Genomic DNA, 16,250 nt, shown 5'->3' on the forward strand with positions numbered 1-16,250 from the left:
CATTTAGTAAAATTGTTTACTTTCTCCTGTAAAGTCACTGAGTCTTCAGATGGGGCTTTTTGGCTATATTTGGGTGCAATTAGCCTTTTAAATATAGTATGTGTTTTGTTCTGTCAAAAAGGTGCTGTAAGAGGTAGCACTTGTAAATACAAAGAGTGGGAGCTTCCCTTTTTCCCTAGACCATTTTCCTTCTCCATTCCTTGGTGTATCCTGTGCTCCTTTCAATGGAGATCCATTTTGTGCCCATGTAAAACTGGTAACAGAGTGAAGCAAACCAAGGCCAGACTGGAGTAAGTGCACATTGTTTTCACTTCGGCTCCAAGCAGCTGTGATTCAGAAGCCTCCAACTGCTTCATTTAGTACTGTGTTGTGCAGATTTTTCCCTAAAATTATTCTCCATCTTCTGTGTTTGAAGGAATCACAGGGACATTCACAGCCAAGCATTGTCTTTGGTGTGATTCCAACTTACTGCAGTGCCTGAGGAGAAAGAATAGTCCCTGGAGCCTTGGAAGAGGTGCAGGACCTGAATGTGTGTACTTCAAGCTGCCCACAAAATGTGTGCTGGACTTTGAGATGGCTTATCAGGAGTGTAAATCCAGACCACAAGGTTCATGAGGAAACTTAGAGTGCCTCAAAGCCCATGTGTTGCTGTGGAGGAGGGCTGATGTAGATAAGGTTCAGTGGAAGGCAGGTGTGAGATTGTCTCTTCCCTGTGTTATGACATTAGGATTTGTGGTAAGAGATAACTACTTGGGCTTTTGAGGTATTTGGGATTTTTCCCTATGGGACCTATGACTTAATTTTTCTACCAGGAGAAAATTTGTGAGGTGAAATACTCGAGCCAAGATTGTATCAAAATGAGGCAGTGATCTCTGGCCCTGAGACCTTAAAGTCTGCAGAGAATGGAGGAAGAAAAGATGCACAGAAGTGATGTGGTAGTGTTCATGGAGCAAAACAGTAACTGGGCTACTTGGAATTTGTCTCTTGGTTGCTTGCTGTCATTCCATCATCCTGATCATTGACCGTGCACAGATTGTTTTATTTAAGGAAGATCATTAATTGCCACATGGAAGTGCTTGAGTAGTAGTGACTATAAAGGAAGGCAGTTGAGATTAATGAAGTAAAAAAAGAATTGTTTTACTAGAGGCCCTCAGTGATTAGGATATGAATCTTGTAAGAAGTATTCAGATTTCATAGACTCGAGGTAAAATGTCATGGAAAGGAAGCTTGAGAATTCTCAGTAGCAACTACAAGGCCTGTAATGATCAAAGGAGGAAATATTGTTGTAAGGCAACAGTAAGCAAAATAATCCCATTATAAGTGAATATATATGGTACAGTTCCATAACTCTTATCCTACTGGAATGAGCAACATTATTTCCCTAATTTGTATATAAAAACTGGCTTGCCAGTTCTTGTCAAAAAGCAATATATTGAAAATGTGGAATATCTATTGATCTTTGGAATTATGCGAGCTAACGTGATGATAGAGTTGGCTTCAGTATTCAGGTAGAGACAGAATGGTTTCGAAGTTGACAGTGATCCACTTTTTCAAAGGGGTAAGATACAATTATGCTGTGTCCTTCATGGGCTCTGATCTTCTTTCTTGTGTCTGAAAACTGACACTTGTCAAAAGTGTGTCTGTGTAGTAGCATTTCTGTATTTTACATGCATAGCAATGAGTGTATTAAACACAAATGCTAGCGATGTCGTAAGGTAAACAGCCTTTTATTCTTAACAGCTTTGGCTTTTCAAGTACTTGCAGAAAGCTTTGAGAAAGCATTCCTTGATATATTGATTGATCTCTCAGGCATACAGTGTTTCATGCAAATGAAGTGTAAAATAACCTGCAGACATCCATGTTTTAAAACGTGTATGCAGATAGTAATTGCTATGTCCTTTCCTACAAGCTGGGTTTCTGTTGTGCATTTCCTGTGGTTCTGTGGGGAGCTGCTGTTACTGCAGAGTTCTGTTTCAGAGTTTGAACAGTTGCTTATTCACGCTCTCTCTTCTTCACTTTAACCTGTTGCCGAATTAGCAGCTGTGCAAAATGTATGCACTGACTAGCTCTGAACACTGGTGGTTTGAGCTTCAGCTTTTAATGTCCTTGACTCTCACTAATCAATAACAAGCAAAACAACTACAGCATCAGCAGCAGCACTGTAAAAGGAATCGTCTGTGGGATATTGTGCTGGAAGACATGAGGGTAATGACTCTCCTTGGGAAAGATGCAATATTTTCTCCTTAAGAGTGCTGAGCATAAATGTTTCAGTTTCTGCTACCTGCTTGAAAATGAGTGCATCTTCCAGTATATCATACTGGGAAATAAAATAAAAACTGCAAATCAGACTAAGGAAAAACAGATTAAGATAATAAATGATCCTTGTTAGCAATGTAGAGGACTGTTAGCCCAAAATATTTTTGGTTTCTAAAACGCTGAGTAGACAGGTCAAGTTTTACTGTCTCTTGGTTCTAACTCATTTCACACTGAGAACAGCTTTATAGGGTTCTGTACTGAAGTACATATAATTCTATTTGACCTCCCTTCTCATTTTATGAACTTGTGGATCAATGAAACAAACCATTAAATAGATTGAATGCTGCCTGCAACACTAATGTTAATGCCTCCAATTTTATTAAGCCCATTTGGAAACCTCATACAGGTGGCAGCATCCATAAAATGACAAACTATGCATCCTTATCTGTGGAGCATAAATTTAAACATTAAAGGAAAAGCTAGTGATAGTGGAAAATAAATCTTTCTAAGATATTGCAGTATTTTGAAGAATTGCAGAGGAGAAGAAAACCACTGGTTTGGGTTACTATAAATAGTCCCGAGGTTAATGTGATATTGTCTTGTGTACTGCCTTCCTGTTGTTGTAAGCAACTGGAGCATGCAAGAGGGTCAAGATTCTTTATCTTGATGTACAACTTCATGGGATAGATTGTTTAATCTCTTCTGGTCCTAGTTTTTCTAATTACTAAGTAAATTTGGTTATTGGAAAATTTGATCTGGAAATGGAGACTAATGTCAGATTCAGATCCAGGACTTTTTGGGAACGCCTAGCCTCTAATAAGTTAAGAGTGTGTCCAAATCTGTGTGGTTTTAGGTCTTTGGTTTTCATTTGTTTGTCTTTTATCCATGCTTTTATCTTCAGGTAAAAAAGTAATATTTACATATGTCATTAGATCTTTTAGTGACATGAATAAAAAATACTGTCTTAGTGCCTCATGGGGTAAAAGTGATGTTTAGAAATAAAGAAAAAGTTGTATGAAAAGTTTATGTTACTGTGCTCTGAAACATAAAGCAGTATTGAGCCTGGTGTGAGCGAAATCTGCAAAATTCTAAGAAAAACTATGGGTATCTTCAGACAACTTTATCTTCTACTGCTCCGTAGGGACTGCTCTAACAAGGCAACACATTATTCTTCTTTGTGCGATAAACATTCTCCAGAAACCTATCCGTGAGCCTCTCCTTGCTTTCCAATAAAAATGAGGTGACATTTTGTCCTCATTTTGCCACAGCATTAGCCAGCACTGCTCTTTGAAGCACTGGCTCAGATCCAAGAAGCAAATAAAACTAGGAATGAATTGGTTCATTTAATTTTCTGCTTGAAACCAGAAACTGACAAATTTGATAACAATATCTTTTTAGGTACTGCGACTACATCTTCTCTTTGCTTTCCTCCCTTCCACTCAGCAGTTTGAGCTTTCTCCATATAAATCACTGTTCATTTAAAAAGACCAGAGGTACACGTCTTGTTATGCTCGATTTCCTACAAGATGGAAAAAGTAAAAATGTAAATTTATTTTTGTTTCAAAATACTCTATTTGGATCAAGGTCCCAAGTAACATTCTACTTAGGATAAACCATAGGTACTTGATGAAGAGAGAAAGTCTAACAAGTCGTAACATCATAGAAACTTTCAGTTGTTCAGCACTTCTTTTACTTGGGCTTTCCCTTGAATGTTTGAGTTTACATACATGATCTCCAAATTTATGCAACTCATATGTAGAGACATATTTGGAGCATAGGATGTGAGTATATGAAACTTAGTTTTGACTTCAGTTAGTCATCATTACAGGAAACTTTTATTTCCTCTGTCAGAATTTAGGTCAAGATTGTAATGACCAAGGAAGTTTGATTGCAGACCTCCAATTTATGTACAACTCATCAGAAAATATTAATTCAAATCCTTTTGGAATAGAAGGGATTTAAGGCAACTAAAATTTACCATGTTGCTTTGTAAAAAAAGTCCAGAAGATGACCGTGTCATAACATTTTCCTTCCTGAATGACTTAGTTAAAGGTTTGCAGGGAACATAGCCAGTGAGAAAGAGCGTGGCTGAGATTGTTTGGGACAGGTAGAAATTGAGCCCATGGATGTGTGACTATTCCCACAACAGTGAAGTTCCCAAATATGGCAGAGCATTAGATGTTATGATGATATAATTAACTGCTCAGTTCTGTGCTGCATGCTGGTTAAAGGAGGAAAAAAATTCACTTCTTTACGTATAAAAAGGATCATGTCTATGAAAGGCTCTTCATTCAGAATAAGTTCAGCATGTATAAACATATGGCTTTTTGCTGTTATAATTTCTTTTTATGCTTTCTTCTGTAATGAATAGAAAAGCTAAAAACAATTGGTCTTAAAGGCATTTTATCCAGCTCCCAACGAGAATAAACTCTTAGGAAGTTACAGATCATCCAGTATCTGAGATAGAGATCTGGGAAGCTCATAAGATAGTCATCTGTGGTACTTCCAGAAAGCAGATTGTAGGGTTAAAAAAAAATCCTCACTGTTGGGTCAACTGGGTCCATATTAATAACATAATTCAAACTACACTTTATGTAGCACATTCGCTTTGGGGGAGAGCAGTTAGACTTAAATTTGGTGTCCCCAAAATAGTGTATTGCAAAATCATTGTAATGTTTGTTTTAAGACTAATAATGAATACAGTGCTTACTTCAAAACTCTCTGAATGAAGAGATGATATTGGAAATAAAGTATCAGCAGGTTACATTTTGATCTATTATTTTCTTTATTGTCTTGGACACATTTGCATCTGAGACAGGTACATAATGTTCACTTAAAGGATGAATGAAGTTCTGTCATTCCTTGAACAGGCAAGATGGATAGCTTTTTTCCTCTCTTCCACTTTTATTTTGAGTTTTTTATTTTTATTCTTCAGTGTACTTTCCTCAGCAAGTCTGAGTGGCAGCTTACATAACAGCAGTGTTTTTTTAAAAACTAATATTAAACTCAGAATCCAGCACCCTGGCAGCAACTCAAACCAAAATCAGGTTTTGCCTCAACCTGCCTAACTCACTCCTTTTCAAACTCTGAGAAGCCAGATGAGAGGGTGGCAGTTAGAACATGAGAAATCGTCTTCTAAATATCCACTGCCCATAATATTTTGCCTCTATTAGCTCAACAACTCCAAATAGTCAGAGAGCTAGTGTACAAATTAAGTCCAGATTGCCTGCTGCTTAATGGTTTTATAGCTTTTTCTACTTTGCCTGCAACCATTTTCTTAAAGGACACGTGTTCAGTTTCTGTGTCTTTTTATTTTAGTCCTTTTTCCTTGCTCCACTTCACCTGTGTCCTGTGAGAGCCTTGCTATCACCCCAACCCCTCACTCCCCACCCTCCTCTGCAATCATCTGTATTTCTGGGTCCTTTTCTTTTTTACATGCATTACCTGGTTACTTTCCATATTTCACTGAATACAATCAATAGACTTTTTTCTAATCTTTTTCTTTTCTTTCTATGCTTTTTGGACTCCCTTCTATTAACCATCTTTTTCCTTTAAAAGATGTATTTATTGTGATTAATTCTTGTGCCTTCAATAGGACCTGCAGGACTCCCTTGTATACTTCTTTACTCCTGTGGACTGTTCAGGTTCTAGGTCTGAGTCTTTTTCCCTACTGCGCTGCCTTAGACATCACTGTTGACTACTAGAGTTACTAATACACATGCACATGCAACTAAGACTATAAGCAGATCCATTGTCTACCTGTGATTTGCACAGTACTGTACACTTAATAGTAGTTCATTAGTTAACAACTTCTCAAATGAAAATTCAGAGGTGACTTTAAATACAATAATATGATTCACTACGATTGCAGCAGACAAGGTAAGGAAAATACTAACAGGCCAGAAAGCTTTTACTTGCAATGATTTGCTCTAGTGTTAAAAGTGTGGTGTAGCTCTGTGTTTTTATGTAAATACATATATCTGTCCTTTGACTTAGTCTCCAAGAACATATGCAATCTCACAGATTTAGGAAAACAGATTTAAGGTCTGAATCGCCTAGGAAATTTGAAGGGAAGGTAGCAACCATGCAGTAGCTTTCAATTCTAGACTGCCAAAACCCTGATGATACTTCTCTTTTTCTGTTTTGACCTGTAACTTCCAAACATCCTTCAGAAAATTACTTAGGAGATAACGATTAACTACAGAGACCTAGTAAAAATACTGCAGAAAGGCCTGGAAAAGCCTGCCACCTTTGTACCATCTGCAGAAATGGATCTTCAGTCTTGCTGAAACACTATTAGACAGCGTTTGCAACGTGCATATGCAGTCATAAAGGTCAACATATTTTACAGCTGTGCATTTTTCTTGACATTATAGTAGGCTTTTAGGGTTGTGATATTAATATACTCCATGGTGAACTGAATTTTCAATGATACATTTTGGCTTTGAATTCTCTCATTGAGAATTTTGTGGCATGGCAAAACTATATTAATTCACTTTAAGCTATTTTATGTATATAAGACGAAGCAGTAGAAGTGGCAAGGACCTGAATGTGATGTAAACTTCAGTAAGAGCACAGATTCCAACAATAATGCAGTGTTCCTTACAAGTTCTTACAATACTTGTCAGTACATATGGATATGACTATAAGAAGCTCACCTTCTCAATGTCAGTCTAGGCTAGAGCCTTCCTCTCCAGGTAAAACAGTCCCTATGCAGAAACCTAGCTGTACTGAAATGGTACTCCCTTCAACTGATAATATATTATTGTCTGTGAATTAGCCAAGTTCCTTTGGTTTTGCTTGACGCCTTCACTAGACCTTATCAATTGTTTCAGAGAAAAGGAATTTTGCCACACCCTTTTGTAAATGTTTGGTGGCTCAAAGCTAGCATGTTCAGCTTCTGAATGTGCCATTACAGACTTTCAGGGTAGAAGTACTAAGAATGCCTCAAGGTTAGAACAAGCAAGAAAATGCAATGTAAATGAATTAGTCATGATTACTTAATTACTAACAGTCAAATTCAACTTCTCTTGAAACTGATAGCATAAGTCCCATTCATTTAAGGCAAATCAAGATTTGGCTCTGCATTGTTGTTTAAAGTGCTGTGGAATATAGATAAGCTTTTACTCTTTATAAACATTGAGAACTTACTAAAGCAAGGTAAAAACATCCCACAAAACAAACAAACAAACAAAAAAGACTGATGAAGTTTACATTTGCAGGATAATAGTACAACTCTCACATGTTTTTTTTTCCAAATATCATTAGAACAAGTAATGGTGACTGTCAACAGTGATGTACATAATAACCCAACTGCATCAGATAACAACCGACTGGGTAAGACAATGCTGTTCTAGGAAGTATTTATACTATGGAATCAGATGGTTGGATTTCACACGTAGCCGTTTTTGGAGTTCGTAGCTTTAGACGGCCAGGTAACATTTTGGGGATAAGTGCACAGGGTTTCTGCTTCAGCAGAGAACAGACCATGACCCCGAGGTTTTTATTTGTGTTTCAGTGTGCCATCATATTTAGTTGTTGATTTTTTAGTTCCTTTTGATATTTAGAAACAATGAATTTTAAGATATTTAACTAACATTTCCTCCAGCTGCACTTTTTTTCTGCCATTACAAAGTCATTTAATGACATTAAGGGGAGGAACCTGTTTGGATCAGGCAGAAAGGATGATATGCCCAGAGCTAAGGCATGAAACAAAGGTTACAGAGGAACCTGGTGTTGTACTTACAGTAACTCTGTGGTATGGCATGGTCTCCTTCACTTAGTTGATGGACTGGTAGATCAAAAACAGAGAACTTGATTGTGCACCCAGGCTTGTTCGCCATATGCCTTTGCGCAAGGCACGACACCTGACTGAGGTTTTTCTGATGCATGCATAGCATAGTCCCTGGTTGGAGAATTCTGGATTTATTGCATTACAGCTCAATATGAATATTTTGATGTGTTAAAGACAAATGAGTAACACGCCTTACACATTTTTAATTAAGGAATGAAATTGTTGGCCACAAGATAGAGCTAATGTTGTCATTTTCATAAATTCATGTACAGTTTTTATTTAACATTTTATGTATGCTTTAAGTGCATTTTATGTTTATGTGTTTAATTGTCAAGTATTCATTTGTGTTTGGAATTTTGTATTAATTTTTCTTTGACTTTTTTTTAAAGCATGATTTCTCATATTTTATTTTGTTTCTTTTAGGTTTTGTTTTATTTCATAAGATCCCACTGGATGGGTAAATGAAATAAGGAAAAGATGAGAGAGGGGCTGTTGAGCTTGTGGAAGCTGTATGCTGCACACTAGGGAGTGGACAGTGTTCTTGCCCAGTGAAATGCCACCTCCTTTGGACTTCTCTTTTAGACATTGATTGTATTTGGAGAACTATAGAAATACATTCAAATCAGTAGCTGTTTTTGCAAGAGCAGGGCAAAGTCAAGCCCTGAGGCAGCTATAAAACTCAAGAAAGTCCAGAAATAAGCTATCACACTCTTTCTTATTGCCTTGTCCTCACTGTGTCTTCCAAAATGACATTGAGATGAAATGACATATATTGTTTCCTCTGTCAATTTTTTGCTGTTTGAACTTAACTGGAAAGATGTTGTTTTTGTAAATAATATTTTTCAAAGGTGAACTGCAAAGTTGCTTTTATTTTATTGCATTAGTGGCTCTGCAAAACTTCCACAAATGCTTGAGTGTGTGTGTAATCTCATTGATTTCAATGGGAATGCTCACATCCTTAAAACGAAGTTCTTGTGTATCTTCAGGATATGGCCTTAAATCCTAAAGCAGTAAATTGCAGAGCTGGCCCTGCAAATCTTATTTATGTATGTGGTTCCACTGACTTTACCAGGAATATAGAGAGTGTGAGCAGTATGCAGAAAGGTGGCAATACTGTTCATTAGTGCGTTTGGGTATTGAACTAGTGTCATCACTTACACATTCAGTTAGGTTGTGCTTATTCAATATAGTCCATAATTTTGGGTAAGTGTACAAATCTTTAGTAGGCTGGAATGCTGATTCTGAGCCAAGAACAAAAATAACAACACTATACAGTTGGTCCTTCAGACAGTGTACATACAGGCCTATTTAACTGTTCATATTTAACTGTGGAGTATACTTTAGAGTATGTTTCACTATATGTCAGAGGAGAGCCTACTCTCTTCTCAAGAAGAGTTTACTGTAACAAATAAAGCTAAGTGAAGATACAAGCATTTGCAAGACCTGGGACTGCATTTAGATATAGTGCTAGACATTCAGTTTCATGCTACTTACCTATCAGATCCTGAGTTCATAATTTGATCTTTTCAGTTTAGGGAATCATTGTAAGAAAGATAAAGTTTCTGTTTTTATAACCAAGAGATAGCTACAAGGACTAGCAGCAAAAAACTGAGACAGATGCTTATGTTTCTATTAATTTTGTTTACATTTCTGAGCTATAGTTAGATTTTAATTCCTTACAATGATGTTTAGTAAAAAAAAAGAGATGTTATTGTTTTGTCTCTCCTGTATTTGCTTTTCATTGTTTTTTCTTTTTAATTTTAGCCATTTTTACTCTTCCATTGAAACACTATTGTTTTTTGCTGCAGTCTTTTACAGCATACACCTCTCTTTCTACAGTACCATCTTGGCTCTTTTTTTCTGTCTCCATATAGTTACTTGCTTTTTGCCTTTTAAGACTCAGTCCTTTGACATTTTTCTTATGTTTTCTTTAGTATCTCGCATCCAAGTTCTTGCTGTGCTCAAGTTTTGGAAGTGTCCTCATTAGTCAAGAAATATGGCCACATTTGCATTTTTGTAGGACTATGTAGTGAGATATTTCCTTTCTCTTGCCACTGGCTAAGGAAAGGGAGTTGCAGTTGCTAAAGCGCTTTTTTCCCTTCTCCAAAATCTGTCCCAAAGATGCGTTCTTCTCCCCACATCAAAGAAGAGGGCAGAGCTGAAAGTCTACTGATGACCTAGGAGTTGTGGTGTCTTTGTTGCCCTGCTCATACTGTGGTGATCTGGGGAGGGATGGCAGCAATTAAGGATATCCACTGTAGTTTTTGTTTGAAGTTAGATATCAACAAGTGTTCTGCTGCTCCTCAGAAACAGTATTAGGAACATCTCCCTTTTTTCCTCCCTAAGTCTATGTGGACAGGGTCTTGTTTTAGAGAGATACTAACTTTCTCTTCTCCTTACTGATTCTCTTTTAACTTCCTTTCATTTTCTTCTCAGACTTCTTGCTTACCCATGAATCTCTCCTCCTGTTGAAGTAATATCTGATGCCATTGGGCTGATTCTAAATCAATAGAGAATCATTAGGTCAGCAATATTTGAACTAAAGTCAGTGGAGTTACATAAAATGTAAGTTGGATCATGAGCAGAGCTTGACCCAGTAGCCCAGATTCCAGACTTAAGTTTTGCTGGGACAAAATCAACATATTTCAGTTATGTATTCACAATTTATTGCCAAATAAATGAGGTGAGAATCTGAATCCTTTTCTTCTGGCAGGAAAAAGGCAAACTTGCAGAGATGGAATTTGGCAGTTGATTTTTGAAATATTTAATTTTAAAAGGTAGTTCTTTCTGATTCATACTATTTATATGCGTAAATGTGCACAGTTATTGATTGGGGATTTTTCACATTTTTTTTTGTAATTTATTTTGTAGAACTTTGCAGTTCATCTTTATGGTATAGGAGTAGGTTTGACCGTCAAATATTTTAGCATGTACTGACACAGTATTTTAGATTTTATGTAATCATGGAGGTAACTTTAATAAACCACAACTGATTTATGCACCAGTGAAATATATATATTTTTATATATATATATAGTAGAATATCCTTCTTACATATTTTGTACTATATCTTTTATATTAGCCACTCAGTGCACTATTACTTGATGGAGATATTCACAGAACCTTATGGACTACAGCACATGATTTGTTACTAATAATGTCCTAACACAGATGTTCAGTGCTTGATGGAAAAAGACTACGTGTTCCTAAAATGGTTTCTTTTCAGTATGCGGACAGAGCATCTTAATGCTAAGGGAGCTAAACTTTTAACATGGAAATTATAGTACCCACTAGCTCCTGTCTTTCAGCTTGATTGTAAGTGACGTTGCTTGTAACTGTAGAGATTCTGATCTGCCAAATGGTGTTGGTTTACAAAGGGCTCAGTTAATTACGAATTCTTGACCTCCTTAAAATAAAGTGAGACTCAAATTAGGAATCATGCAGGAACCATTAACATGGTAAAAGTTGCTGAACATCCAGGATTTGACATTAAAAAGCTTTTATATTGTTTCACTGAGCAATAAAAAAGGCTATGAAACGTCTAAAGGCAGAGTTGCTATTTTCTTTCACTGTGCCAGACATGAAACTAAAATAAAAGCATATTTCTAATGTTCTGCTAGAAGTGGTTTATTTATACTAGAATTTACTTTAAATCGACTTTTAATATACCTAGAGAAGTACTGAGATAAGCTGTTGAGCAGTTTGATAGGCAGATTAGTTGGGGGACTGGAGAGGAAGCACTGCTGGGACTGTTTTGTTGTGAGGCAAGGCGTGTCATCATGTCTGTTAAATAAACCTGTTCGTGTTGAATTTGGTGGAAGTTTGATCAATGGACAGGTCTATTTTGCAAAGCACATCGTTCCCATGCAGAGCCTGGGGTCTGTATTGTGTTTGCTGCAGCTGCCTGCCATGCCAGGCAAGGAGGGGGCCCTTGCAAAGGTTGTTCCTGTGGAAGGGTGTTTGGGGACTATGTCTTTTTTTGATGGGAGTTGTGGGAGCTCACCGCTAGGACAGACAGAGGCTGCTGTGACACATTTGCGTGGCAATATCTGTGTGTCTGAGCACCCTAACCTCTGCAAGGCAGGACCCAACCTTTCCACTGCCTTTGACTACCAGCTGGATCTCTCCCATGCAGCAGTGAAGAAAACCATTCATTTTGGGGGAGCAAGATCCTTGGGGGCAGCAGACAGTTCCAAGAAAACCTGTGGACAGCTAGTTGGAAACAGTTCTACTTCAAATAGTTCTTGCAGGAATTACCCTTTCTCTTTTGACTGCTGCAGAAGCACTAGAAATCCGTTTTTTTCCTAGAGTGCAGCCCATCTCTAGGCACATTTTTTCAAAAATTAAAGAACTTCTAGAAGTTTGCCATGTAGGAATGACCAATACACCTCTTAATGGCTCTTTACGCAACAGCATTCATACAAGGGTCCAGTTTCTCGGTCCCTTCACCAGCCGTCCATGATAAATTGATGATTAATCATCAGCGTGAAGACCAGCACTTTGTTTGCATCTGTTTGAACGCTTAAAAACTTGCAAATGGTTTGTGAAGTTGGAAGTCATTATGAGATGGATAAAAAATGCATCCTTTCTGACATCTTCTAATTCATCCCTCCTTTTCAAGGCGCATATTTAACATTTGAAATAATTTGAAAGTTATTAATTAATTGAGCAGCAAAGCATTTTATTCATGTTCATTTCAAAAGAAAACCCCAGAACCTTAACTAAACGTTTTCAGTACTTCCTTCTTCTTCTTCTTCTTCTTCTTCTTCTTCTTCTTCTTCTTCCTCCTCCTCCTCATTATTCTTTCTGGCTTCTTCTCTTTATTCCGGTTTTCAGTGGTTCTGTCTTTCCTTCTCTTCTGTTATTGAGAGAGCTCCTACTTCATGACCTGTGGTAAGCTCTTTTCCCCATAGGGTATAAATATGCAGGGTCTTTGAATATCGTTTTGAAGGGCTTTGCTGTTATTATGTGATGGTGTGAGGTATTCCAGATTATAATGTAGGCCCACATTCTGCCAGATTTTGTCATCTGATCTCCACAGCAAGAGTTCATGGATGGATGGAAGTATTTAGAACTATAAATACAGCATTATAGGGAGCACAGAGAACATTGGTACTGTGTATTTCACATTTTTCACAGACCATTTTATTGTCCCATTTCCATGGGAATGTGTATTCCCAAACTTTTGAAGCTGGCTTCTGTTTGTTCTGTTTTGTATATACAAATTAAATCTGTGGAAATAGAAAATGATGCATTAATTGGAAATAAATATAGCTGTTTGGTTCCACAAGCCTCTAGACTATATGATCAAACTTGTACAAGATGTTACTGTCTTTTAATCAGACCTCAAGGTTAACTGTTTAATTTATTTTCATCAAAAAAAGATAGACAGAAAGAGCCCACATTAGAGTGTGTATTGTTTTGATATGGACATGCCATATCCTTCTAATTTTAATGGCATCCTTCCGTGATTAGCTATATTTTTGCAGCTGCAAGGAGTGTGGTGGATAAGCACATGTCCTGGCCTGGAGCAGAGTTGCAGGCAGAATAGAGCCAAACTGCTTTCATTTTGAAGAGGGCAATTCCATTATAGTCCCTAGAGGCAGCAACTCACAGCAGTGTTACTAAGCAGATTATGTCTTGATATAGGAGGAAAATCCCCTCACCGCATACAGGTTTTCACTGTAACTTCGTTCCTTGGCTGGAATGACGAGAACAACCATATAGGATTTCAGGGAACTATCTGATAGTCAAACAAGTAGAGGGTGAAGTCACGGCCTTCTTGTGATAGCTTTGATTTTTCCTTGATGTAAGCCGTGTAGAGCTCACTCCTCAAGCATGTTCAGAAAACAGGAAAAGCAATCCTGACTTTTTCCTTAGTTTTTTTTTTATAACACAGCTATTTCATTGACATTAGTGGTGTTACAATCGTGAGAGCAGAATTGGGCTGCCATGCCGCTGCACAAACCTGAGACCAGAGTCTTTGGCAAATACGTTTGAAAAGTCTTCCACTGCCATTCGGAGTCTGTGTTCTTTGGTCTTTCTTAGATTTCAGGTTCAACATAAAATATGAAGAGAGCCATTCTGTTGGTATCAGAGTATAGAACTTAAGCATTCTTTACCAAAACTATTTTTCATATGTTGAAAAAAGTAACATTCTAAATGATAGCACAAAAATGCCTTCTACCATAACATAACACCACATTATAAAAAAAGTTTGCTATATTCCATCAGCAAGCTGTCTTTTCTGTCTTTCTCCTCTCTAATTCTTCACGTTGAAACTGTTTTGTATTTCTTGAAAATAACAGATAATCATTGTTTTTATTCCCAAGAACCACCATAACAGTTTGGACAGTCTATATTTAAAAAAATTGTACTTGACAGACTTACTTTTAAGAAGCCAATAAAGTTTTACAATTAATTTTCCTTGTGCCTTTCACTCTCTGTAAATTGATCACATCTAGTATTTCATTAGTAATTGTGCATTGTATTGGAAAATAGTGAATCTTTGAGTTCTTCACCTGTTATCTGTTGTTATAAATGTGCTTATCGTTGCTGTTGTTTTCTGATAAACAGTGACATTCAACTCCTTAATTATATTTTTATAACATCTTAAAGGGTTACCCATTTTATTTCTATTTAATTTAATTTAAATGTATGTGCGTTTAACATGTAGATCCAATCAGGTGTGTGTGTGTTCAGGTCAAATGACTACATACTCGGCTGTTGGCCACAAGGCAGCAGATTTGATGTCAGGCTGTGCTTCATCTACTTAGAACTTAAAGTAGAAAAAGTTGGTTGGCTGAATACTCAAGTAAGCTGTGCTGATTTTCCAAATTATTTTAAGGAAACATCAGTGCTATGATTTGAAGAGTGTGTTTTGCTTTGGGACTTCTGTTTGTTGGTCTGGACCAACTGGATTTCTTGACAGACCTAATGAAACAGAATACACAAGAATGTTGAAATGGTTATGTCACAATTTAAGCCCAAGCTTTTCTCTTGTTTGCTTTTTTCTAGGGCATGTCATATTTTCCCATTAATTTGATTGCTGTATTTGGACTACAGCAGATGTGGATATTGCATTACTTGTTCACTTTCTTGCTTCTGAAATGTTTGGTCACTTATTTCTCTTCTGTGATCTCAGCACAACTCTGAGCATTGTACCAAATTTCTTTGTTTACTTGTAGGGAATTTGAAATTTTGCACCTATTCACGCAATTGTGATGCCATTTAGAGTGTTTTATACACATGCTTTTTTATCACCATCCATGTAAAATATGCTTTTGAAATTAATTTGATGTATCTTCACTATATAGAAGAAACAGGCTTGATGTAAAGGTCTGTTCTAGGAGAAGCTTTCAGTAAGATTTGCTACTACAGGTAAAATGTGATATCAGTTAAGCTGACAGATACAATTATTTTAAAGTATGCAAACAATATAAAATATTAGGTTCATGAAAACACTTTACCAAGTAAAAGAACAAATTGGAATTGTCACATATTGGATATTTTTTTGAGTGGTAGCAAGTTTGCCGTTGAAATACTCTAATATAGCCTTTGCAGCCTCAGCAGAGCAAGAAGTTATTATCTAGTGAGACCAATCAAAAAATGGAGCTGAGTAAAGATAAAAGTGAAAATAGCCATTTACACTGCCCAGGAAACTAGGAAATCAACAGAATAAGAAGTAATATGAAGTCTTAATGTTCTTGATAATTCAGATTAGTGTAAAAATGCAAACAGATGTTCATTTTTTAATGAACATGAATTGTTCATTAACAGTATTCTTGTAGAAGTAAAAAGCCTTTACTTTGTTCTTTTAAATGAGACAAAAAATACAAACAGCATGTATTGAATATTTGTCTTGAGAAATTATTATTTCCATATAATTTCTCCATTAACATACTGCAAGAATAAAAATTTAATTTCATAGGTGACTTTATAATTCTGCTTGAAATGTAAAGCGAATTTAAAGATCAACTTTCAGGTTAAGTAATTGATGTTTCTTCCTGTATTATGTTAGTAATCAGGCCCTAAAGCAAAAATGCAGAGCATATAGTAAGCAGTTCTTTGTATATTGCAGTTTCATGAGGATGGTTGCAAAAAGTCACAAAATTCTTTTTTCTGATATTCAGATAATTCTATTGAAAGACCTTTTTGGCAATGTGTTTTACCTAGAAAAAGGAAATGTAGTCGGCAGGTT

At 36.6% G+C, this 16,250-nt stretch overlaps 1 protein-coding gene across 8 annotated transcripts in view; it reads left to right on the plus strand.

Moving 5' to 3' along the window:
* The window catches only part of NTRK2 (neurotrophic receptor tyrosine kinase 2), a 206,380-nt gene that overhangs the window by 83,996 nt on the left and 106,134 nt on the right, over window positions 1-16,250 (plus strand). For 2 of the 8 annotated variants that reach the window (XM_074571088.1, XM_074571090.1), the window contains one exon: window positions 8,474-8,652. The exons of 4 other annotated variants lie outside the window; for them this stretch is intronic. In XM_074571088.1, coding sequence (XP_074427189.1) covers window positions 8,474-8,511 — 38 coding nt within the window. In that variant the 3' untranslated portion in view covers window positions 8,512-8,652. Of the gene's footprint in view, window positions 1-7,524; window positions 7,594-8,473; window positions 9,299-16,250 lie in introns of those variants that run through there. 2 more of the 8 variants (XM_074571089.1, XM_074571087.1) reach the window with 2 other exon arrangements.

The sequence above is a fragment of the Larus michahellis genome, chromosome Z (assembly GCF_964199755.1).
Source record: "Larus michahellis chromosome Z, bLarMic1.1, whole genome shotgun sequence".
NCBI lineage: Eukaryota > Metazoa > Chordata > Aves > Charadriiformes > Laridae > Larus > Larus michahellis.